Source organism: Perognathus longimembris, chromosome 4 (genome assembly GCF_023159225.1).
Source record: "Perognathus longimembris pacificus isolate PPM17 chromosome 4, ASM2315922v1, whole genome shotgun sequence".
Lineage (NCBI taxonomy): Eukaryota > Metazoa > Chordata > Mammalia > Rodentia > Heteromyidae > Perognathus > Perognathus longimembris.
Window position 1 is genome coordinate 69014369 of NC_063164.1, and position 23183 is coordinate 69037551.

The 23183-nt window shown below is 39.6% G+C and overlaps 1 protein-coding gene across 1 annotated transcript; it reads right to left on the reverse strand.

Annotated features, from left to right (window-relative positions):
• Positions 1–2710: 2710 nt before the first annotated feature.
• On the reverse strand, positions 2711–19398 carry Tnfaip6 (TNF alpha induced protein 6). Its single transcript, XM_048344290.1, has 6 exons — positions 19246–19398; positions 12961–13098; positions 11246–11407; positions 10332–10560; positions 6944–6984; positions 2711–3193 (listed from the first exon to the last, which is right to left on the reverse strand). Exons 1-6 carry the CDS (start codon positions 19337–19339, stop codon positions 3033–3035), a joined length of 825 nt encoding a protein of 274 aa, XP_048200247.1. The 5' UTR covers positions 19340–19398; the 3' UTR covers positions 2711–3032.
• Between the last annotated feature and the right edge of the window lie 3785 nt (positions 19399–23183).

The window sequence follows — 23183 nt, forward strand, 5'->3', positions numbered from 1 at the left end:
GGTTTGAAGCCAGCCCAGGCTGTGAGACTCGAGAGTCTCCAATAAACTACTCAGAGAAAGCCAGAAGTGTTGCTATAGCTCAAGTAGTAGAGTACTAGCCTTGAGAAAAAGTATCTCAGGGCAACACTCAGGTCCTGAGTTCAAGCCCCAAAACTGACACACACACACACACACACACACACACACACACACACACACACACACACACCATTTGTTTTCCTCTAACGTGTCTGCATCCTCCAGGGTATGTAAGCTACAACTGTATGTGGCCTTTTAACTTCCCTGTTTTGTGTGGCTCCCCTGTATGTATTCACATTAAATTTTTTCTTTTCTTTTCCTGCTAATCAATCCATTGGCAGTTTATTTCAGAGGATGAAGAGGACAACATGGATTAGAGGAAGTGGCCACAGAAGCTCTTCCAAACCCTAGAGTTTTGTTGTTGTTGTTGTTGTTGTTGTTGGTCGTGGGGCTTGAACTCTAGGCCTAGGCACTGTCACTGAACTCTTCAGCTCAAGGCTAGTGCTCTACCACTTGAACCACAGTGCCACTTCCAGTTTTCTGGTGGTTAATTGGAGATGAGTTTCACAGGCTTTCCTGCCAGGGCTGGCTTTGAACCACAATCCTTACATCTTAGCCTCTTGAGTAGTTTAAGATTACAGGTGTGAGCCAAGTGCCCACAAAGCCCTTAATTTATTGACACAATTTTCTTCCCTTTCTTCTTCTTTTTTATTAGCATACATAAGTTAAATGGAGAAGGGTGTTTCACTGCTATTTCCATGGAATTATACAATGTGTTACCATCACCCCCATTACTCTTCTTCTGCCCCCCTTTCTAAAACAATGTCAACAGGTTTCAATGTTCTGTTTCTATACATACATTCTGTTACCACTATATTCATTTTATTCACATTTGTTAGCCCAACCCTCTCCAGCTAGTAACCCCCCCCCCACTAACAAAACCAGTTTCCCTACTATCACCCCCATATTTAGCCTATATACCTTGTGGCTACCAATTCCTATATAGCCAAACTCATTGCCATGGTTTGGATATGGCTTGAATGTCCCCCAAAGGTCAATTTTCATTGGAAACTTGGCCCCAGGACGGCACTATTGCAAATCATAGAACATTTAAGAGGTGGAGGCTGAGGGGAAGTCATTTGGAGTTTAAGAAGTAGCTCTTGTTTGGTAACTGGAGTTCTCATGAGAGGTGTTATATTCTCCATTTCACTTTTCAATCCTCTTTATTTAGGCCTTTGACTTCTTCACCCACTGAAACTGCTCACTAAGGTCACTGCAAAACTTTAATGGGTTTCTAGCATGTAGTTTACTCATTCATCATGTATATTAATTCTTGCTTTTCTCTACCCACTAGAACTTCTGCTCCCCAAAGCCCAGGGATTTCTATTTACTTGGGTTTCTAGTGTTTCTTACCTATCTAGAACAATGTTCGGCATGTACATTTCTGATAAATTTAATTGGTGTGGCTTTCCCCAACCCCCAAAAAAGGTGAAAAAGTAAGCAAAAAATATACTTAAAGAAATATCTACTCGGGCTGGGGATATGGCCTAGTGGCAAGAGAGCCTGCCTCGTATACATGAGGCCCTGGGTTCAATTCCCCAGCACCACATATACAGAAAACGGCCAGAAGTGGCGCTGTGGCTCAAGTGGCAGAGTGCTAGCCTTGAGCAAAAGGAAGCCAGGGACAGTGCTCAGGCCCTGAGTCCAAGGCCCAGGACTGGCCAAAAAAAAAAAAAAAAAAAAAAAGAAATATCTACTCTCATAATGGGAATATTCATTTTACTAACTAAACTTTATAGGCCATTTGTTGGACTGAGCTCCTGCACAATGCCTAAAAGCCTGTGATAATATTCCACATCATCAAGAAGAAATTAAGTTATTTACATAACCTTCCAAGAAATCAGGGGTGAGATAATAGCCAAATCCCTAACTAAATTATTCTGATATCTCATTTTTGCCACTTGAAATATAAAGCTCTATTTTAGTTTTTCTTGGATCCAGTAATTCTACTTCTAGGTTGCTAAACTGAGAATTAAAGAACTGCACAAATATGTATGACCAATAATATTTATTGCAGCAATATTTATGAAAACAATCTAAAATTCCAACAACAGAAACAGGTTTAAATAAAGTATAAAACAGTCATACCATAGAATATTTTTCAACCATTCAAAATCATGTTTTTGTAAAATATTCAATGATTTGGGAAAATGCTTAGGACCTAAAGTTTAAAGTTAGATAAACTAAGATATAAAACTTGATGCCAGTGGCTTACCTACAGTTTCTAGCACTCAAGTGGCTATGATCTGAAAATCTGTTAGAAGCCACCTAAGGCAGACAAACACTTGAGACTCCTATTTCCAATTAAATAAGAAGTTGGAAGTAAAGGTATGGCTCAAGTGGGAGAGCACCAGCTCTGAGTGGGAAAAAGCCAAGCAATGAAAGGCTTGCCATTCAAGTCCCAGTACTGGCACAAACAAAACAAAACAAAACAACAAAAATGATGCCAACGTTTACACCCGTTATCCTAGCTATTCAAGATGCTAAGACCTCAGTTCAAAGTCAGCCTAGGCAGGAAAGTAGATGAGACTCTTCTCTCCAATGAACTACCAAAAAAGTAAGAAATGGAGCTGTGGCTCAAGTGGTAGCCTTGAGCACAAAAGCTCAGGAACAGTGCCTAAGCCCTGAGTTTAAACTTCAGGTCTAGCACACACACAAAACAGTTGTTTATAGAACAGACTTCCAAAATGTAAAAAACAAATACATATAGATACATGTACACACAAACCATGAGTAGAAAAATGCAAGGAAAATGTATAGGCATGTTAACAGTTATTTCTATGTAGTAGGCTTATGTGAGATATCCTCTTTGAAGTTTTTGGTATTTTTCCAATTTTCTTCTACATTAGTGTTTTCACATTTTGAAAAACAATAAATAAAAGTGAACAACCATAATAATACAAAAATGATAAGGAAATTCCAAAAAATGCAATCAGAAACAACATGAATTTGTTTTATAAATGGCTAAACCTTCCTGCCAAAAAGTTTTTATTTCCAGTGGAAGTAATACTTGTATTTTTTCCTTTGGATACAGGGTCCACAGCGACATACTTGATTTGGAAACCCCCTGCTGTGATGGAAGCATCACTCAGGAACTTCAAGGTCATGACATTTCCTGTGAGGAGAGGAGCCAACCAAACAGCAAAGATGTTACTAGACTTTGATTTATCCCACAATTCAAGCACTTGTCTTTCTCCTCAGAGAATTTAGGTACTAATGAATAGAACTAATACAATTAAGAAGTGCATTCTCAGGTTTTTGTGTCTGTGGTTTCATTGCCAAGTGGAGCAGGAAAGAGAATTTTCCCCCCTGGCCCTCCAGTCTGTCCTATAGGAAATTTTGTCTTAAGAGAGTCTAGTTGGGGCTGGGGATATAGCCTAGTGGCAAGAGTGCCTGCCTCGGATACACGAGGCCCTAGGTTCGATTCCCCAGCACCACATATACAGAAAACGGCCAGAAGCGGCGCTGTGGCTCAAGTGGCAGAGTGCTAGCCTTGAGCGGGAAGAAGCCAGGGACAGTGCTCAGGCCCTGAGTCCAAGGCCCAGGACTGGCCAAAAAAAAAAAACAAAAAAAAACACAAGAGAGTCTAGTTGGAGCCCAAACAGATGGCTCACGTCTATAATCCTAGCCACTCAGAAGGCTGAGGTCTGAGGATCCTGATTTGAAGCCAGCCTAGGCAGAAAAGTCCCCATGAGACTCTGATTTCCAATTAAACACTCAAAACTGGAAGTGGAGCTGTGGCTTAAATGGTAGGGTGCTAGTCTTAAGCACAAATAGGCTCAGGAATAGCACCCCAGCTCCTGGGTCAAGTCCCCCAACAAACAAGTGAAAAAGAGAGTCTATTTGCAGAATGAGGAGCGGGGACCTCAATGGTAGAGAGTTGACTAGCATTCTGAGGCCTTGGGTTGTATCCCAGAATCACAAAACAACAACAAAAAATTGTTCTTCTGTAGGAACACCTACAGAATTATAGAGAATGGCAGTAATTCAAACCAGTAAGTTGTGAATGAGTCATTACCAAATATCAGAGAGCAACAAACTACATTTCCCTGTTCTACTGCAAACAGAGTACTTAAGTACATTTCACCTATCAATAAAGATTAAAATGTGCTTAAAAGATAATACATTGATTATCTTTCTTAGGAAGATTTAACAATAATGAATTTAAAAAGATTAAGCAGGGGCTGGGAATATGGCCTAGTGGTGAAAGTGCTCACCTTGTAAAAAGATTAAGCATTAATCATTCCTTGCCTGAAACTTTCCCTCTTGTCTTGTAATGAGAAGTATACTAGAATTGAGTGCATTGCAAGCCTGGTGTGGAAGTAAGTTAAGGGGTAGTGTCTGTTTAAAGATTACTTAGGCAGTGGCTCACACTTGTAATCTAACTACTAAGGAGGTTGAGAGATCTATGGATCCTGTTTTGAAGCCAGCTGCAGGAAATAAAGCCAAGAAATACTGGAAATGAAAGTGTGGCTAACATGGTACAGTGCCAGCCAAGAGCTGGGGCTGGGGGGTGAGGGAGGAACGAACAGAGAGGTTTCAAGTTCAAGCCCCAGAACTGGCACACACACAAAAATTACTAAGAATTGCAATTCAATGCAGTTTTGCTGATTTTAGTTACAGAAGTATTGTTGTGATTTTATCACTTGGTGAGGATGTTCCCAAATATGTCCATAAGCCTGTACGAACGTCAACTTCTAGTTCTGGTAACAGAAATTAAAAGGAAAAAACAAGACTTCTAAGAAAGCTAAGGGTTATAGCTTAAATAAAGAGCAATTTGGGATAATTTAGAAAGTAGCATCGCACTAGACCAGTGCTGGTGGCTCACACTACTCAGGAGGCTGAGATCTGAGCATCTCAGTTTGAAGCCAGCCTGGACAACCTGTGAGACTCTTATATTCAATTAAAACCACCCAGAAAAGCCAGAAATGGCACTGTGGATCAAATGGTAGAGCGCTAGCCTTGAGCAAAAGAAGCCCAGGGACAGCGTCCAGGCCCTGAGTTCAAGCCCCAGGACTGGCAAAAAAAAAAAAAAAAAAAAAAAAAAAAAAAAAAAAAAAAATTAAAGAAAGAAAGAAAAAAAAAGAAAAGAAAAGGAAGAAAGAGTAGTGATGCTTATTGGGATAAATTTATTCTATAAGAAAGACCTTTTTTCTTTTTGAGGAATATTTCTTAGAGCAAGAGACATATTTCTTAGCATAAAAACACTGATAATTTTTGAAGGGGGATAATTTGGACAACACAGTCTTTTGTAGTTGGCCTTTTGAGATTTCCTGTATAAATTAGCACATTAAAAGTGCTTCTGGGGGGCTGGGGATATGGCCTAGTGGCAAGAGTGCCTGCCTCGGATACACGAGGCCCTAGGTTCGATTCCCCAGCACCACATATACAGAAAACCGCCAGAAGTGGCGCTGTGACTCAAGTGGCACAGTGCTAGCCTTGAGCGAGAAGAAGCCAGGGACAGTGCTCAGGCCCTGAGTCCAAGGCCCAGGACTGGCAAAAAAAAAAAAAAAAAAAAAAAAAAAGTGCTTCTGGGGGCTGGGAACATGCCTAGTGGTAGAGCGCTCGCCTCCCATACATGAAGCCCTGGGTCCGATTCCCCAGAACCACATATATAGAAAAAGCAGGAAGTGGCGCTGTGGCTCAAGTGGTAGAGTGCTAGCCTCCAGCAAAAAAGAAGCCAGGACAGTGCTCAGGCCCTGAGTCCAAGCCCCAGGACTGGAAAAAAAAAAACACCCCAAAACCAAAAGCCAAAAAACAAACCCCCCAAAACCCCAAATAAACAAAAGTGCTTCTATGATGGGCTGGGAATGTGACTTAGTGGTAGAGTGCTTGCCCAGCATGCATGAAGCCCTGGGCACAATTCCTCAGCACCACATAAACAGAAAAGGCTAGAAGTGACACTGTGGCTCAAGTGGTATATATAGAATGCTAGCCTTGAGCAAAAGAAGCTCAGGGACAGTGCCCAGAACTGGCAAAAAATAAAAATAAAATAAAAGTGCTTCACAATAAAGAAATCTGTTTAGCTCTATTTGACTCAAGATTTCGCAAATTTATTTTAGCCTAGATTAATTTCCTTATCTAATGCCCACTTAAAATATCATACTAAATCGTGTTCTTCAGAATGTTGCCTGGGGGAATGCTAGTATAAGATAAAAATGTGAAAACTGCTGGACTGGACATCAGTGGCTCACACCTGTAATCCTAGCTACTCAGGAGGCTAAGATCTCATGACCATAGTTTGAAGCCAGCCATGGCAGGAAAGTCCATGAGACTTTTGTCACCAACTATCTGAAAAGATGAAAGTGGAGGTGTAGCTCAAGTGGCAGAGTTCCAGCCTTGAGCAAAAGTTCAGGGACAGCATTCAAGCCCTGAGTTCAGCCCTAGTATTAACTCATGTGTGTGCACGGGCGTGTGTATGCGCATGTGGGCTTGCACACACACAAAATTAAAATAATTACATAAATTTATTTTCAGTGACCATAGATATTTTGAACAACTTTATCAATTACTTCAGTCTTGTGAACAACCTCAACTATTAAATTTTACATTTTGTGATACTGGGAATCAAACCTAGCACCTCATACATACTAAGTAAGCACTTTACCACTGAGAACCCAGGCATTTTATTAGAAATAATAGTGGTAGTAGTATGTATGTATTTGCACATTCAAGACTATCACTCCATTTCTTGCACATAACAAAGGTCTGTGCATTTTTGGCACAAAAACTTGACATAAATCTTTAAATATAAATAAGTCTTACATTTATGTCAAAAGCAGTATTAGCCTCAGTTCTGTCAACTATAAGCTCTGTGAAAATGAAAAAGAAAAAAAGCAAATCTTTGCTGTGATTGGAGCATTACCTGTGCTAATGATGTCTTCTGGAAGCTCATCACCACAGTACCTGAAAGGAGATTTTTAGAAAAGAAAGGTCACATGAAAGAACATTAAGCAGCTGTTATGGTGAGTCCTACAATGCCTGAAACCCCTGCAGAAAAGGCTTCTTTTTCTTTATACTTGTTTATTTTGCTACTAATGGTTGCAACTAAGGACCTTGGTCTTGGTCAGTCTGCACTCTAATAACTACTTAAGCAACATCTCCAGACTGGACTTTCGTTAGTTCTTTTGGAGATGGAATAGAGCAGATTTTTCTCTGTCTGGAGTAACTCTCCCAACTACTATCCTTCAATTCAGCCTCATGAGTAGCTAGGATTCGTGCCTGCTTTTGTTTCTGTTTAATTAAAATTCTAGGATAGATTGTTTTATTTGTCTTAATTTAATTTAATTTATTTATTTTTGCCAGGCCTGGGGCTTTAACTCAGGGCCTGAGCATTGTCCTTGGCTTCTTTCTGCTCAGGGCTAGCACTCTACCACTTGAGCTACAGTGCCACTTCCGGCTTTTTCTATATATGTGTTGCTGAGGAATTGAGCCAGGGCTTCATGTATGCAATGCAAGTTCTCTACCACTAGGCCATATTCCCAGCCCTGGATATATTGTTTTCAATGTGGAAAAATTTTAAGTGGCTCATGCCTGTAATACTAGCTACTTCGGAGGCTGACATTTGAGGGTTGTAATTTGAAGCCTGCCTAGGCAGAAAAGTCCCTTATGTCTTATATCCAATTAACTATGCAAAAACTGGAAGTGGGACTGGGAATGTGGCCTAGTGGTAGAGTGCTTGCCTAGAATGTATGAAGCCCTGGGTTCCATTTCTCAGGAGAAAAAGCGGGAAGTGGCGCTATGGCTCAAGTAGTAGAGTGCTCGCTTTGAGCACAAAGAGGCCCAGGGACAGCGCCCAGGCCCAAGACAGGCAAACAAAAAAACAAAAAAAGCAAAAAACTAGAAGTGGAGCTGCAGCTCAAAGTGGTAAGTGTGAGCTCAGGAACAGCACCCAGGCCCTGAGTTCAAGCCCCATGACTGACAAAAAAATAAACATTATATCTGTATCTATCTATCATCTATCTAACTATCTATCTCTCACTTATAGACATAAAATATTTAACATTTCCCTCTAAATCATGAACTCCTTTGATATTATATAGAAATAGTTTTTTTAGGGGCTGGGGATATGGCCTAGTGGCAAGAGTGCTTGCCTTGTATACATGAGGCCCTGGGTTCAATTCCCCAGCACCACATATACAGAAAATGGCCAGAAGTGGTGCTGTGGTTCAAGTGGCAGAGTGCTAGCCTTGAGCAAAATGAAGCCAGGGACAGTGCTCAGGCCCGGAGTTCAAGCCCTAGGGTTGGAAAAAGAAAACAGTTTTTTTTAATTCTAAAAATGCAATTCATTCTGGAGGAGGGAAAAGTCTATAGAGAGGAAAATCACACAAATAAATCTAAATGACAGTAGTCTGGTGAAAAGGAAGAAAGAAAAGAAACAGAGACTAGTGATTGTCATTGTTAATTGTTCCATTACCATTTTTTACTCTGAAGTTTACTATCTTGATAATGGATACTCTCTTGATACAAGATTGCCTAAAATATAGTTTATTAAGTGACGACCTGCATTTGCAAGACACTCAATTGTGTACTTTCAAGTAGAAATATTTTGCAAAGCATTCACAATTTAAGCTACATTAAAATTTGGGGGAAGGTTGTTTTTGAATCAATATTCATTGTATAGCTAAATTATATGACAGAAGGGTTATGCTTTGCTAGTTTACCTTACATCCCTAATACAGCCTTTTCTTTGTATAGAGAAGATAGGCAACAATTCCTGAATTTATAGTCATTTTTAGGATGCTGACACAATAGAAAACTTAGCTGTGCACTGTAATTCTGACTATTCAGGAGGCTGAGAACTAGAGGATTAAGGTTTCAAGCCAGTCCTAACAGAAAAGTCTATGAGATTCCATCTCCCTAAAATAACTAGCAAAAAGCAGAGCTGGAAGGATGGTTCAAGTGGTAGAGTGCCAGCCAAGAAAAGATGGCCAATGGGCTGGGAATGTGGCTTAGCGGTAGAGTGCTTGCCTAGCATGTACAAAGCCCAGGGTTCAATTCCTGAGCATCACACAAACAGAAAAAGCCAGAAGTGGCACTGTGGCTCAAGAGGTAGAGTGCTAGCCTTGAGCAAAAAGAAGCCAGGGACAGTGCTCAGGCCCTGAGTCCAAGCCCCAGGGACTGGCAAAAACAAAACAAAACAAAGAAAAAATAGCCAAAAGAAAGCATGAAGAATTGAGTTCATTGGGTTGAAGCCCTAATACCAGGAAAAAAGAGGCTAGGTGCCAATGGTTCGTGACTGTAATCCTTGCTACTCAGGAGGCTGAGATCTGAGGTTCTCAGTTCAAAGCCAGTCCAGGAAGAAAAGTTCATGAGACTCTGATCTCCAATTAACCAGTAGAAAACCAGACGTAGCACTGTGGTTCAAGTGGTAGAGCACTAGCCTTGAGCTGAAGAGCTCAGGGACAGCACCCAGGCACAGAGGTCAAGCCCCCATGACTGACCAAAAAAAAAAAAAAAAAAAGAATGAAAAGAAAAGAGAAAAAAAGAAATTACTAACAAAATCAAAATTTCAAACTCATACAATTCTTCTTTCTTCTACTAGTCAAATCCTGGAGTTTTAATAAGCAAACTAGACTAATGAGTTCTTACAACTTTACAATGAACAAAAGACAGAGATGGGGCTGGGAATATGGCCTTGCCTCATATACATGAAGCCCTCCCTGGGTTCAATTCCTCAGCAACACATATATAGGAAAAGCCAGAAGTGGCGCTGAGGCTCAAGTGGTAGAGTACTAGCCTTGAGCAAAAAGAAGTTAGGGACAGTGCTCAGGCCCTGAGTCCCAAGCCCCAGCACTGGCAAAAAAAAAAAAAAAAAAAAAAAAAAAAAAGACATTATTAGTCTAATGAGACAAGTGAGAAATATCAGTGTTGAAAAATTATTAGATGTCACTGGAGAGTAGATACTGGAAGTCAATATTATGGATTTGGTTGTTTGTTATTTTATTTACTTGTACCTATCTTGGGGCTTGAACTCAGGGTCTGGGTGAGGTCTCTGGATTTTAGCTCAAGATGAAAACTCTACCATTTGAACCACAGTTCTACTTCTGGCTTTTTGCTGGTTAATTGAAGATGAGTCTCCTAGACTTTCCTGCCCAGGATGGCTTCATATCATAATCTTTAGATGTCAGTCTCTTGAGTAGCTAGTATTACAGGTGTGAGCCATTAGTGTCTGGCTAGATTTAACTGATTAAAGAAGTATTAGAGGAATCCTGGATGTTCACTGTCTTCTTGTGTGTGGAAACAACACATACCTTCCCACAAAGCCATGGACATCATCATAACTGTCATATATTTCAACATAGTCTGCTAAGCAACCTGGATCATCTTCTAGGTCAAAGTCCAAAAAACTCAGGTGAATACGCTGGCCATACTTGAGTCTAATGTGCCAGTAGCAGATCTGGTTGTCATCATACTCATTTGGGAAGCCTGGAGATTTGAAAATTCTCTTTGGCTCTGTAAAGACACCACCACACTCTTTTGCTGAAATGGAGAAAAAGAAAAGAAAGATGTAGGAAAAAGTTCACATTTAGACATTTCTTATACTTTTTATACTTCTTATACTATTTTTTTCTTTGTACCAGTGCTGGAGCTTCAGCTTAGCCTTGTAAGAGCTCTCTTTGTCTCCTTTACCTTTATTCTACCAAAGGGACAAATTATCAAAAACAGTGTTTGGTGATATTACTTTATTGTTTAGCTAGTTAGTCTTAACTAGTTTATAATCCCCCTTCCCCTTTTTTGTGGCCAGGAAGTTCTCTGACACACACACATACACACACACACACACACACAAAAAAAAAAAAAACCAAAACAAATAAAAAAACAACAACAACTGAATTCTCACCTCAACTGTGTGCCAGTTATTGTGTGATCTGGGGTAAGTGATGCAACTTCTATAAATTTAAGTTATAGCTATGGCTCCTTGTACAGATGTGAGTATTAAATGGTTGCAAATGAAGAAACAGTTCAATGTCTGACACAGAACAAGCACTCGATGAATGATGTTTATTGTTAATAATAATCATGACCTCGCTCACTATTTATGGAAGAAAAAGCCATTTCTTTGTAACAACATGTTAATAGCCTATAACTTGTTTGGTTGTTATTATTGTTGTAGTTTATGTGAGTGTTTTTGCAAAGCATAAAATTATTATTTCTAACAACAAACCATGTGGGTTGTAGCAATAGGCATCCCATCTTTCACTCCTATTGAGCCGGAATCCATAGTCAATAATCCCAGTTTTTCCAAATCCACAGTTGGGACCTGGTTTCACAATGGGGTATCCAACTCTGCCCTTGGCCATCCAGCCAGCAGCACAGACATGAAATCCTGCAAAAGGAACAGAGGGGTTATATGCTTAACTGGCAAGTCCCACAGTCAAGCAGATGGCCACCTCCAACCATGTTTCTCAACTTTCCAAACCCAGTTCATGTAAGATGTAAAGGAAAAACAAACAAACCTGATTCCTTTAAAAGAATGTTTTAACACACACAAAATAATAGATAACTACTGAGGGTTGTTTTTTTTTTTTTTTTTGTTGTTTTTTTTTTTGCCAGTCATGGGGCTTAAACTCAGGGCCTGGGCACTGTCCTTGAGTTTATTTTGCTCAAGGTTAACACCCTGCGACTTGAGCCACAGTGCCACTTGCGCCTTTTCTGATTATGTGGTGTTGAGGAATTGAACCCAGGGCTTCGTGAATGCTAGGCAAGCACTCTACCACTAAGCCACATTCCCAGCCCCACTACTGATTTTGTGAAATATAAAAGAGATACAACTGGACTAGAAATCATAACACATGGATACAGAGATCATTCAAGTTCGGAGCTGGCTTCTTTTCACAAATGATCCAATTGGTGCTATGAAAGAATTTCTGAACATAGAAAACATTTCAAGAGGTGACTTAATCAACTTTTGTTTTAAGATCAATTGAGATAAGTGTAGCATTAAAAAAACTGAATGAAGATAGATTTTCTTATCATTTTTGAACAAAGGCTGGGCCCTGTTCTCTGTGCTTAAACCTGGAGGCCATTTTTAGTAATTGCTAATGTCATTCTAGATCTGTTTTACTGAGAGTCCTTCAGACCTTTCTTGTTATTTCCTAAACAAAATTATCTAACTATTCACAATAGGTATTATAAGTGATGTAGAGATAACTTAAAATCTATGGGGGCTGGAAATATAGGTTGGTGGTAGAACACCTGTCTAGTATGTATGAGGGCCTAGGTTTGATTAACAGCATCACAAAATTAATTAAAAGATGAATAAATTAGCACATAAAGCATACTGGAGGACTTTACATAAAGACCTTGAGCATCTTTGGATTCTGGTACCCATGGGGATCCTGGAACCAGTTTTTCACTGGTACTGCAGACAATGGTGTATTGAGTAAAGTGTAGCACAGTCTTTGCCAGGCATTTTCCATAAACAGGGGAATTCTGATGCAGATGGTCTACTCTGAGAGCACAGCTGAGCCTAGCAGTTCCTCCCCTTCTTTTTGTAAAGAAGCAAATAGCAAGTTTTCATCGCATAGGACATCTTTCCTGTTTCTTTCTTCTGCCCTTTTACAATGTGCTTATATGTTTCCCCATAGGTTTTTTTTTTAATCTAAAGAACAAATACATTCTTCCACTTAATGTTATTGGGGAAAATGGTTTTGAATTCAACATTTCTCTTACCAAGTACATTTTCCCTCCTTCTCTCCCTTCCTCCCTCCCTCTTCCCTTCCTCCTTCTTTTCTTTTTTTGTTCTTCTTCCCTCCTTCTCTGTCTCTGTCTCTGTCTCTCTGTCTCTGTCTCTCTCTCTCTCTCTCTCAGGAGTTGTAGAAAAAGTTTTTTTTTTCCTTCCAGGTAAAAGAGAAAAGAAACCATTGTCAAATCAGTTACCAATTTTTCTGGCTGCTTCTAGCTGCTTGTAAGTAGCGAGACGGCCACCTTCGAACTCGCACACTGCCTTTGCTTCTGCATAGGTGAGCTTGTATTTACCAGACCTTGCTTCTCTGTGGTACACGCCTGCTGCTTGTTCTGTGAAATCACAAGATATCATCAATGCACTATTATCCATTTTGCCGGAACAAGGAAGCTTGCCTCAGCTGGAAGATTTCATCAGGTATTGTTCTTGCCAAAGAACTTTCTAGGTCAACTACCATGGGTTGCTAAGTTTTCGTTGTTAGAAAGCCTCCGGGAAAAAATATTAATGAGGGGAATTTCAGGGGAATTTAGGGGGCATTAACAAAAACTGGAGGCTGGGTATGTTTCTGACATGAGAACCTGAAAGAAAAGGTTTTACATAACATTGCATTTGGGTTTTTTGGTTTTGTTTTGTTTTGTTTTTGCCAGTCTTGGGGCTTGGACTCAGGGCCTGAGCACTGTCCTTGGCTTCTTTTTGCTCAAGGCTAGCACTCTGCCACTTGAGCCACAGCACCACTTCTGGCCTTTTCTATATATGTGGTGCTGGGGAATTGAACCCAGGGCTTCATGTATACGAGACAAGCACTCTTGCCACTAGGCCATATCCCCAGCCCCATTGCATTTGTTTATCATCCACAACTGATATAACATGTTTTAGAATTCTTTTGGCATTAAGTCATAAAAACTTGGAACTGTATCCAATGAGTTGACAAGGAAAAATAATTGAAGTCAAAATGGCTCCAGTATTGAAGGTTCACAGTGATGGAGAAAAACAAGCCAAAATATCCATTTGAGGGAATGACTAAAGCAATATAATTGAGAATTTAGTAAATAAATTAAAACTGTGGAAAACTCTGAAGGAATCCAAAGTAAACAAAGAAAAGAATAGATTCAAATAGATCAGAGAAAAACACTGGGTATGCCTAGCAGTTAGTTCCTAACTTCTTTATTGTAGTTTAGGGAGTGGTAACTTATCCATGTGTTGTCTTCCAGATTGCTATTTAGAATGGATGGCTTTGAGTTCAGAGCATTTTGTGTCATAGAAACACAACTAGCAGTGCTGATGTTCTACAAAAATCTGCTAGGTGAGAAGATGGTACCCTGACCTGGATAGTCAGTTACCAATGGGACCACATATTTCTTGGCATTCAGCAAGATGTACATCTAGTGGAATTAGAAATGGAGTTCATCTTAATGTTTCTTCCCAAACTCCAATTTGAAATTGCCACTGTTGGATGGAGACAGTGCTTGATATGTCCTCTGCTTTTCTAGTTTCCTGTGACTCTGCCCTTCTGTACTAGGTCAGCTGAGTTTGATTGATACTCATGGACTGGAGAAGAATAGCAATCACAGTCAGTCACCATGGTTCCCCTTGGTAAATGTCCTGCCCCTCAGGTCTCCTTTATGTGCAGAAGTCTTAGTAAACTTTTGGTAATTCCTAATTTGATTATTTGGGGGCACGCATCAGGAGGTGTTTTGGTAGCCACAATTCAACACTGTCCTCTCAAAGAACTGACAAACTACTGGGCAACATGAACATCTTTACTGTGTGTGTGTGTGTGTGTGTGTGTGTGTGTGTGTGTGTGTGTGTGTGTTTGGTAGAGCTGGGATTAAATTTCAGGACTTTGTACTTGGTAAACAGGCACTCTATGACTTCAGGCATACCTTCACTCCTTGTTATTTTTAGTTTTTGAGACAGGATCTTGCCATTGTTAGTCTGGGACTCATGATTCAGTTGTCTCAGTTTTCCAAGTGTTAGATTGCAGTCCCTTGGCTGGCTGAATGTATTTATTTTGATACAGATAGTTAGACCCTAAGACTTTTGATAGATAATAAATTTAATTTAGTTGTAATAAAGATTTATAATTTTTAAAGCTGTAAAATGGCTGGGTGCCAGTGGCTCATATTTGGAATCCTAGCCACTCAGGCTGAGACCTGTGGATCCCAGTTCAAAGCCAGTCAGGCAGGAAAGCCTATGAGACTCTCTTCTCTAATAAAATTACCCCCAATAAGTTAAAAGTGGAGCTGTGGTTCAAGTAGTAGAGTGGTAGCATGAGCTTTTTTTTTTTTTTTTTTTTTTTGGCCAGTCCTGGGGCTTGGACTCAGGGCCTGAGCACTGTCCCTGGCTTCTTTTTGCTCAAGGCTAGCACTCTGTCACTTGGGCCACAGTGCCACTTCTGGCCATTTTCTGTATATGTGGTGCTGGGGAATCAAACCCAGGGCCTCATGTATAGGAGGCAAGCACTCTTGCCACTAGGCCATATCCCCAGACCCTAGCATGAGCTTTTGTGCTCAAGGACAGGGGCTGGGCCCTTAGTTCAAGCTTCAGAACTGGTGCTTGCACACCCGTGCATGTACACATGCACATGCACATACACACACACATAGGCACACAAACCTGTAAAATAGTATCTGATCTCCAAGAATGTAGAATAAAAAAATCTTTACTTAGAAAAAAAAGTAGAATTATTTTAATAGCTGCCATGTTTTTTTCTCCCCCCTTCCTTTCCTCCCTCCCGCCCTCCCTCCCTCCCTCCCTCCCTCCCTCCCTCCCTCCCTCCTTCTCCCTTCCCCTTCTCCCTCCCCTTCTCCCTCCCCTTCCTTTCTCTCTTCCTTCCTCCCTTCCTTCCTTCCTCCCTCCCTTTCTCCCTCCCTCCCTCCTTTCCTTCCTTCCTTCCTTCCTTCCTTCCTTCCTTCCTTCCTTCCTTCTTTCCTTCCTTCCTTCCTTCCTTCCTTCCTTCCTTCCTTCCTTCCTTCCTTCCTTCCTTCCTTCCTTCCTTCCTTCCTTCTTTCCTTCCTTCCTCTCTCTCTCTTTCTTTCTTTCTTCTCTCTCTCTCTCTCTCTCTCTTTCTTTCTTTCTTTCTTTCTTTCTTTCTTTCTTTCTTTCTTTCTTTCTTTCTTTCTTTGTCAGTTGTGGGGCTTGAACTTGGGGCCTGGGTGCTGTCACTGAAGGCTTTTGCTCAGTGCTAGAATTCTACCACTTTGAGTCACAGCACCACTTCCAGTTTTCTGGTGGTTAATTGGACACAAGAGTTTTACAAACTTTACTTGTCGGGTTGGTTTTAACTTCAGATCTCAGCTTCCTGAGTAGCTAGGATTATAGGCATGATCCAATGGAGCCCAGCTTGTCATGTTTTTCTTAAAATGATTTTCTTCATATTTTACTCCAAAATTGAAAGGTAATGTTTTAAAAAATAAAATTAACAAATTTTAAGAAAATAATTTAAGAGTTACCTCCTAGTAAGTTTTAAAAATTGGTATCTTCTGATACTTGTCTAGCAATAAGATAGTGAATAAAAGTAACAAAAAATAATGTGTAGTAATTGTCCAAAGGTTAATATTCTGCAGTTTTCCTCAAAGAGCACCAAATTTCTCAGTATCTTGCTTTATGAGAAAATTGGCTATTTTATTTACTATGTATTTGTATGTTTTATTTATTTGTGACCAGTCTTACTGTGTAACCTAAACTTGCCTTGAACTTACATTCTTTCTGTCCCAACCTCCTGAGTTTGAGATTCCAGGTATGTACCATTACATCAGATGACAATTTTAAACAAGGCATTAGATTAAATTAATTAATTTATTCTCATTTTCTTGTGTAGCTCAATCTCACTTTAAAATCTGATCTGCCCACTATTACTTCTTTTTTTTTTTAATTTTTTTTTTTTTTTTTTTTGGCCAGTCCTGGGGCTTGGACTCAGGGCCTGATCACTGTCCCTGGCTTCTTTTTGCTCAAGGCTAGCACTCTGCCACTTGAGCCACAGCGCCACTTCTGGCCATTTTTTGTATATGTGGTGCTGGGGAATTGAACCCAGGGCCTCATGTATATGAGGCAAGCACTCTTGTCACTAGGCCATATCCCTAGCCCCTCCACTATGACTTCTTGAGTTTAAGCTAAGGCATTTATTTTAAACTATTCATCAGGTTAGAATTTTTATTTATTAAGATGGACCTTTTGGGCTGGGTGTTAGAGCACCTGGGCTCTGAGTTCAAATCCCCGTACCACTACCACCACCCCCAAAATAGGAATTTTTATACAATAAAATCCTAATTTAAAAGATTTTAGCTTTCAGAAGAAATATTTTATTAATTCTTATAGTCGCTAATCATTACTTTTTTTAAATTAAAAATTTACTTAATTAGCCGAGCACTGGCGACCCATACCTGCAATCCTAACTACTCAGGAAGATAAGATCTGAGGGTCAGGAAAGGGAAAATAAATAGAGATTCTTATCTCTAATTAACTACCAGCAAACCAGAAATGGAACTGTAGCTCAAAGTGGTAGAGTGCTAGCCTTGAGCAGAAAAGCTCAGGGATGGCACATGGGTCCTGAGTTTAAGTCACTTGACTGGCCAAAAATAATTTGTTTAACCAGTAAAATAATTCTTTTCGCCTGATAGGAAGTGGCAACAGTAGAATGTTGGCTGGCTCTTCACTGCTTATTTTACTGAGAAGAGTTGTGTAACTTGTGTAAATAACTGTCTGTGCCTCAGTTTCCTCCTCTGTCCAATTATAGCTTCTGGACTCATGATGTGTTATTTTTCCTTTCTTTCCTTTTCAGATTTAGGAGCGGTTAAAAAGAACTACTGTCTGTGTTTTAAAATTTTTATGATGCATGTAAATGAACTGAAATTTCTTGTCCTATAGTTTCTGTTCTTGTTTGTTTTAATTGACTAAGGACCAAGAAAGCAGCAGAGTTCAGGTGTCCTCTTCTAGATAGTTGCTATAGATTTCTGCCTTTGAATACAACTATCTTTCCCCCCTAAGTAATTGCTAACATTATACTGACCCCCAACTGATTGGAAACAATTTGTTCCAGGAAGACTGGTTAATAATTTGTCTCATATCGAAGCAATTTACAGTCATCCCAAGCCTCAGATTTGCAGCATTCTCTTTACAAAAATTTGTGTCATTGCTCTGTGTCTCTGGGGCAGAACTGCTCTTATTCAGATTTATGTTTTTGCAATACTCAACAGAACTTAACAACAACAAAAACAAAAAGAAACACTTTTAAACTACTTCATCACAAGGAAGCCTGATAACATTTCAAAGTTTACACAAATGATCATAATTCTTGTTAGCTTTATGACATTTTTGACAATATATGCATATATCCTCTCAGTTTGATTGTGTACAATCAAAATAAACAGAGATTTAACATAGAGGTCTGCTTGTTCTTCTACTGAATTCCAGAATGTATCTTGACCAACTAGATCACACTGAAACTAGTTCACTGGCTCAAGCTGAGAAAAAGCAGCAAGGCTGTGCATCACAAATCAGGCTTTCTAATGAAATTCACATGTTTGCAGTTATTACCAGAGAGAAACATACTGAAAGGGAAAATTTGTCTACAACCATGTGTTGCTTAGCAAGCATAAAACCAGGATCTAGGTTAATTGGGCCTTCTCTTTAGTTCTTTATTTGGTGCAAGGATCTATTCAAGCAATTTAATTTTTTTCTCTTAACAAAAAGCAGCATCAATATGAGTCATAATTAAAGTATTATTAGCAATGTGAACCATGAGAATTAAAGTATTGTTTAAACAATAATTTTAAACAATAATTTTAAACAATACTTTCATTGTTTACTCAGAACGTTGTAAATGAGGTTCTGAGTTTTCAGTGTCATTGGTTTTTTTTGCTCCTTTCTTCTTGTTTATCTTCACCAGTTGGCCTATGTCATTCCTTACATTGAACAAAACCACAAAAGAAATTTTTCTTGCCCTCAAAAGGGTTGGAAAAGTATTTTTATATGAATAGAAGGACAAGAAGAATCAAAGTGGCAAGAATATATTCATCCAGAGAAACATTCCCCCCATATTGTAAGTTGGTTTTGTCAAAATAGTCAAAAGAGGTTTAGGAAAATCTTCAGAGTATATAGAACAATGGCTCTAATTTTTTTTATATATTCCAGTAGATCTAAAATTTGCTGCAAATGCAATTGAGGTACAACGATTGGTGTTTTTACTTTAAGATTAAAAACATACTACCACATCTGTTTCGAAAAACCTGAAAATGCATTTTTATAATGTTTCTTGGTCATATCTCTACTTTCTACTGAACAATTCAAAAATATTTCAGAAAGTTATTCTTAAGTTTGTAGGCAACAAGAACACTTAAAATGTTTCAATGGCTTTCTTTCCTAAGGATTGTCTTTGATCAGCAACCAATAGATCAGTAAGTTTCCCTGCTCTGATTCACTCTACCTTGGTTTTACAACATTGGTATTTCAAACAAGAAGCTTATGAGTGAATTTCTTACCAAGCCATATGGAGTTATGAAAGATTCCGTTCCTGAATCCCCATCCTTGAGCCTCTTCCCACAGCAAGAAGAATAAGTAAATTAAGATGATCATGTCCTTAGTGGAAGAAAAGCTCTCAGCCTGTCAGAGGCTGCTTGTGATGAATTCTCAGAGTAGCGGCTGAATGTGACTGAAACATCTGGTTTCCACATCTTTTAAATAGTTTTTTTTTTTTTTTTCCAACTGTGAGGTCAGCTAGTCCTCTCCAATGGTATTTTCCGTTGTAGAGTTACACAATTAACTCAGTGTCTGAGGCAAGCCCTCTGACTCATTTGCATTGGCAACCAGAACCAACGATATAGGATGATAATTTACGTTTGAAAATTCTCTTACTCAGAAAGGCGTTCATTTATTCTGTCTGTTATGGCTTTCAATTAGGAAGTTTGTGTAAGTCTGTGTGGATTCAGCAGTGATTAAAACAAAGGCAAACTTCAATCGGAATTTTAAAAGAAATTCTAAATGTCTTATTAGTAGTGTTAATGATGGGGTTGAGAGTTTCTCATTAATCTTTAGCTTGACTCTGGCAGTGCTATATTGGTATTCCCTAATTGTTGCCAAGTCTGGGTAGAAAACTTAAAAAGTGTGCATGATTTGAAAATCCCAAGCTGTCTCTAGTAACGTAAGACTTCCTTATTCTGTCTACTTTTGTTCTGTTTCACTCTTTGGTTTGTTGTGATTAGCAGGTAATTTAAATGTATCAGCTTCTCAAAAAGCAGTTCCATTTCAGAGCCTGAGTACCTCATTATAACACAAATTTCCCAAGGTAACCCATCCTTGCTGTTCTGGGAAGCAGGTGAGCAGAGAGTAATAATAAGGTTAATAAAAATATGACTCTCACTTCCCTAGATTACTCTAACTTGCTAAAGATGATCAAAATAATAGATAATTGGGCTGGGAATATGGCCTAGTGGCAAGAGTGCTTGCCTCCTACTACATGAGGCTCTGGGTTCGATTCCCCAGCACCACATATATGGAAAACGGCCAGAAGGGGCGCTGTGGTTCAGGTGGCAGAGTGCTAGCCTTGAGCAAAAAGAAGCCAGGGACAGTGCTCAGGCCCTGAGTCCAAACCCCAGGACTGGCCAAAAAAAAAAAAAAAAAGATAATTATTACAGGAAAGTCACCATGCCTTCAAACATCCCAAACTTTCTTTTCTGCAAAAATGTTAGGTGTTTGACTGGCATGTAGTGTTCTCACTGATGCAGATGCTAATGGCATTTTCTGTTGTTGATTGATAGCCATTTTTTTGGTCAGTTTTTTGTTGCTGGCTTGAACTCAGGACCTCATGCTCTCATTTGGCTTTCTGTTTCAAGCTCTACCATTTGAGATGTCCACTTCCTTTGTTTTGCTTGTTAATTGAAGATTATCTGTCCAGTTTGGCTTCAAAGTGCAATTCTCAGATTTCAGCCTCCTGAGTAGCTAGGATTACAGGTATGAACCACCAGGCAATTGGCATTTTTGTTCATCCTTTTGTTACCAGCTATGTTTTGGTACTTAGCTTCTTTATTCTTGGTGCCAATCTGTTTCCTATTTGCTTGGATCACAGCCCTTTTTTCCAGGCTTTCTTAGTCCCTCCAGTGATAGTGGTTTGGAAGAGCTAACTTTCTAGACATGCTCTGGTCTGAGGTTAGCATTAAATCCCTAGGACATCTTTACACCTTTACCCTGGTCTCATCTCTCAATGAAAGGGCAGTTGTGAGGATGGAGAATGACAGTATGGAATTTAATTGATGCTCAATGAGATATGCATGTGGGTTCATAATTTGTAGTTTGCAGCTGGGCTTATGACTGTAATCTTAGATACTCAGGAGACAAAGATCTGAGGATCCTAGTTTAAAGCCAGGCCAGGCAAGAAAGTCCCTGATACTCTTATCTCCAATTAGCCACTAAAATCTGTAAATTAAGCTGTGGCTCAAAGTGGTAGAGCACCAGCCTAGAGCGAAAAAACTAAATAACAGAGCACAAGCCTCAAATTCAAACCTCACTAACACACACACATGCATGCACACACAAACACATTCTGTATTTTGGTCTGGAGCAATGAGAAATAAGGAAAAAGTTCAAAGATTAATTAGTGAGGTTAAATTTGGTGCAAAAGAGGATATGGTCTAGACCATGTGGGTGTGACTGTGGAGACACAGGCTTAAGTTTGTGGCTTACGAAGCAAATATAGCTCTTCTTACACACTGTTCCTACAAAATGTCATAGTTGGTTGTTTGGTTACTTTCTCTAGCTATGCCCTTTCTACATCTTCCTCAAGCATCTAATTTTTCCCTACTTTTCATTTATCAAAAATTACTCTCAGGAAAACGTTTGCAATTAATCAAGTAACTAAGAACACATACCCTTCTGTGTTCATATGCATTTTAATGAAATTCCAAGTATAGCAGGGTGTGAATGTTCAACTTGTTGTAATATGAAAATTTAATGAGCTGATATGGTAGATTAACCCACTGGAGGATGGAGGATATTTCCCCCTCCTCCCAACTCTTTGAAGAATGTAAGTATTTCTCTGTACAGTGTTTGGAACATGTGTCCTCCCACTTATCAAGTAAATAGAAAATAATACCAATGCCAGGTGTGGTGATGCATGCCTGAAATTCCAGTGCTTCAGGATCAAGTTTGAGACCAACTTGGGAAATATACCAAGACCCTATCATATACAAACAGACAATGTCTAGGGATGTGGGCTCTGCTTTTGAGGAGATGTTCAATTCTGTTGTGGAAGAAAAGAGGAAATGAGGTGTTCATATGAATAAAAGCAGGTAGGTGCCAGGTGCTAATGGCTCCTCACTACTCAGGAGGCTGAGATCGGAGGAGTGAGGTTTGAAGCTAGCCCAAACATGGAAGTCTGGGAGACTCTTACTTGCAATTAACAAACAAAAATCTGGAAATGGAGATGTGGCTCAAGTAGTTGAGTGCTAGCCTTGAATGAAAAAGCACAGGGACAGTGCCTTGGCCCTGAGTCAATCTCCAGTACTGGCACAAAAAGAAGAAGAAGCAGGTAGTAGAAGAAGCAGGTAGCTATTAGAGGTGAGAAAAGAAGGAATGTGAGGGCTTCTATGAACATACCTGAGACTACCAGATGTGTCTCCTGATAGGCTGAGAGAAGATGCACTGATAAAAATTCCCTTTTCAGAACTGAAGACATGGTTCCAGTGATAGAATTCCTGCCCAGCAAGTGCAAGACCCTGAGTTTATACCCCAGTAATGACCCCTTCCCCATATATCTTTACCAGTTAAATATTCTGCCTTTGTGGATGAACTTCCTTCTCTCAATCTCTTGACCCATAGGTCAAGGTGTATATAACTCAGCAAGACTACTCGGCTTTGTATGGGTCCCTTCTTTTTTGGTTGCCTTTTTCACAAAGTTTCAGTGTTCATGTACCTAAGCAGCTGTTAGATAGCTGAAGGCATAGCAGGGAAAGCTCTATGAACGGAAAGTGCATGTGTCTGCACAGAACTAACACAGAAGATCTCATTAGCTGGGACAATGGCTCAGTGATGCCACTATTGCATAAATCTGAATAAAGTAAAACTCTAAAGCAGCATTTCAAATGTCAGAGAAAAAAGAGGATATTTTCAATTTTTTTCTTTGTGCGTGCCTGTGTGCGTGTGTGTGTGTGTGTGTGTGTGTGTGTGTGTGTGTGTGTGATAGAAACTTGAATTCAAGGCCATGTGCTTTCACTTGGTTCTTTTGCTCAGGGAGGGTGCTCTACCACTTAGCCCACACCTCCATTTTGGGCTTTTTGCTGGTTTATTGAAGATAAGAGTCTTGTAGATTTGTCTGCTTGAACTTCAAACCAAGATTCTGAGATCTTATCCTACTGAATAACTAGAATTGTATGCATGGGTGCTCTGACTAAAGACTAGATCTGAATAACAAAATATGGAAGATCAA

What these genes read in the sequence shown, in the direction of transcription:
- Tnfaip6 (XM_048344290.1), bottom strand. Translation starts at nt 19,339, where the DNA reads ATGATCATCTTAATTTACTTATTCTTCTTGCTGTGGGAAGAGGCTCAA. An exon ending in AGAAGCAGCCAGAAAAATTG is followed by an intron (nt 11,408 to 12,960) that starts GTAACTGATTTG and finishes TTCCTTTTGCAG; the next exon opens with GATTTCATGTCTGTGCTGCT. An exon ending in GTCCATGGCTTTGTGGGAAG is followed by an intron (nt 6,985 to 10,331) that starts GTATGTGTTGTT and finishes ATCTCCTTTCAG; the next exon opens with GTACTGTGGTGATGAGCTTC.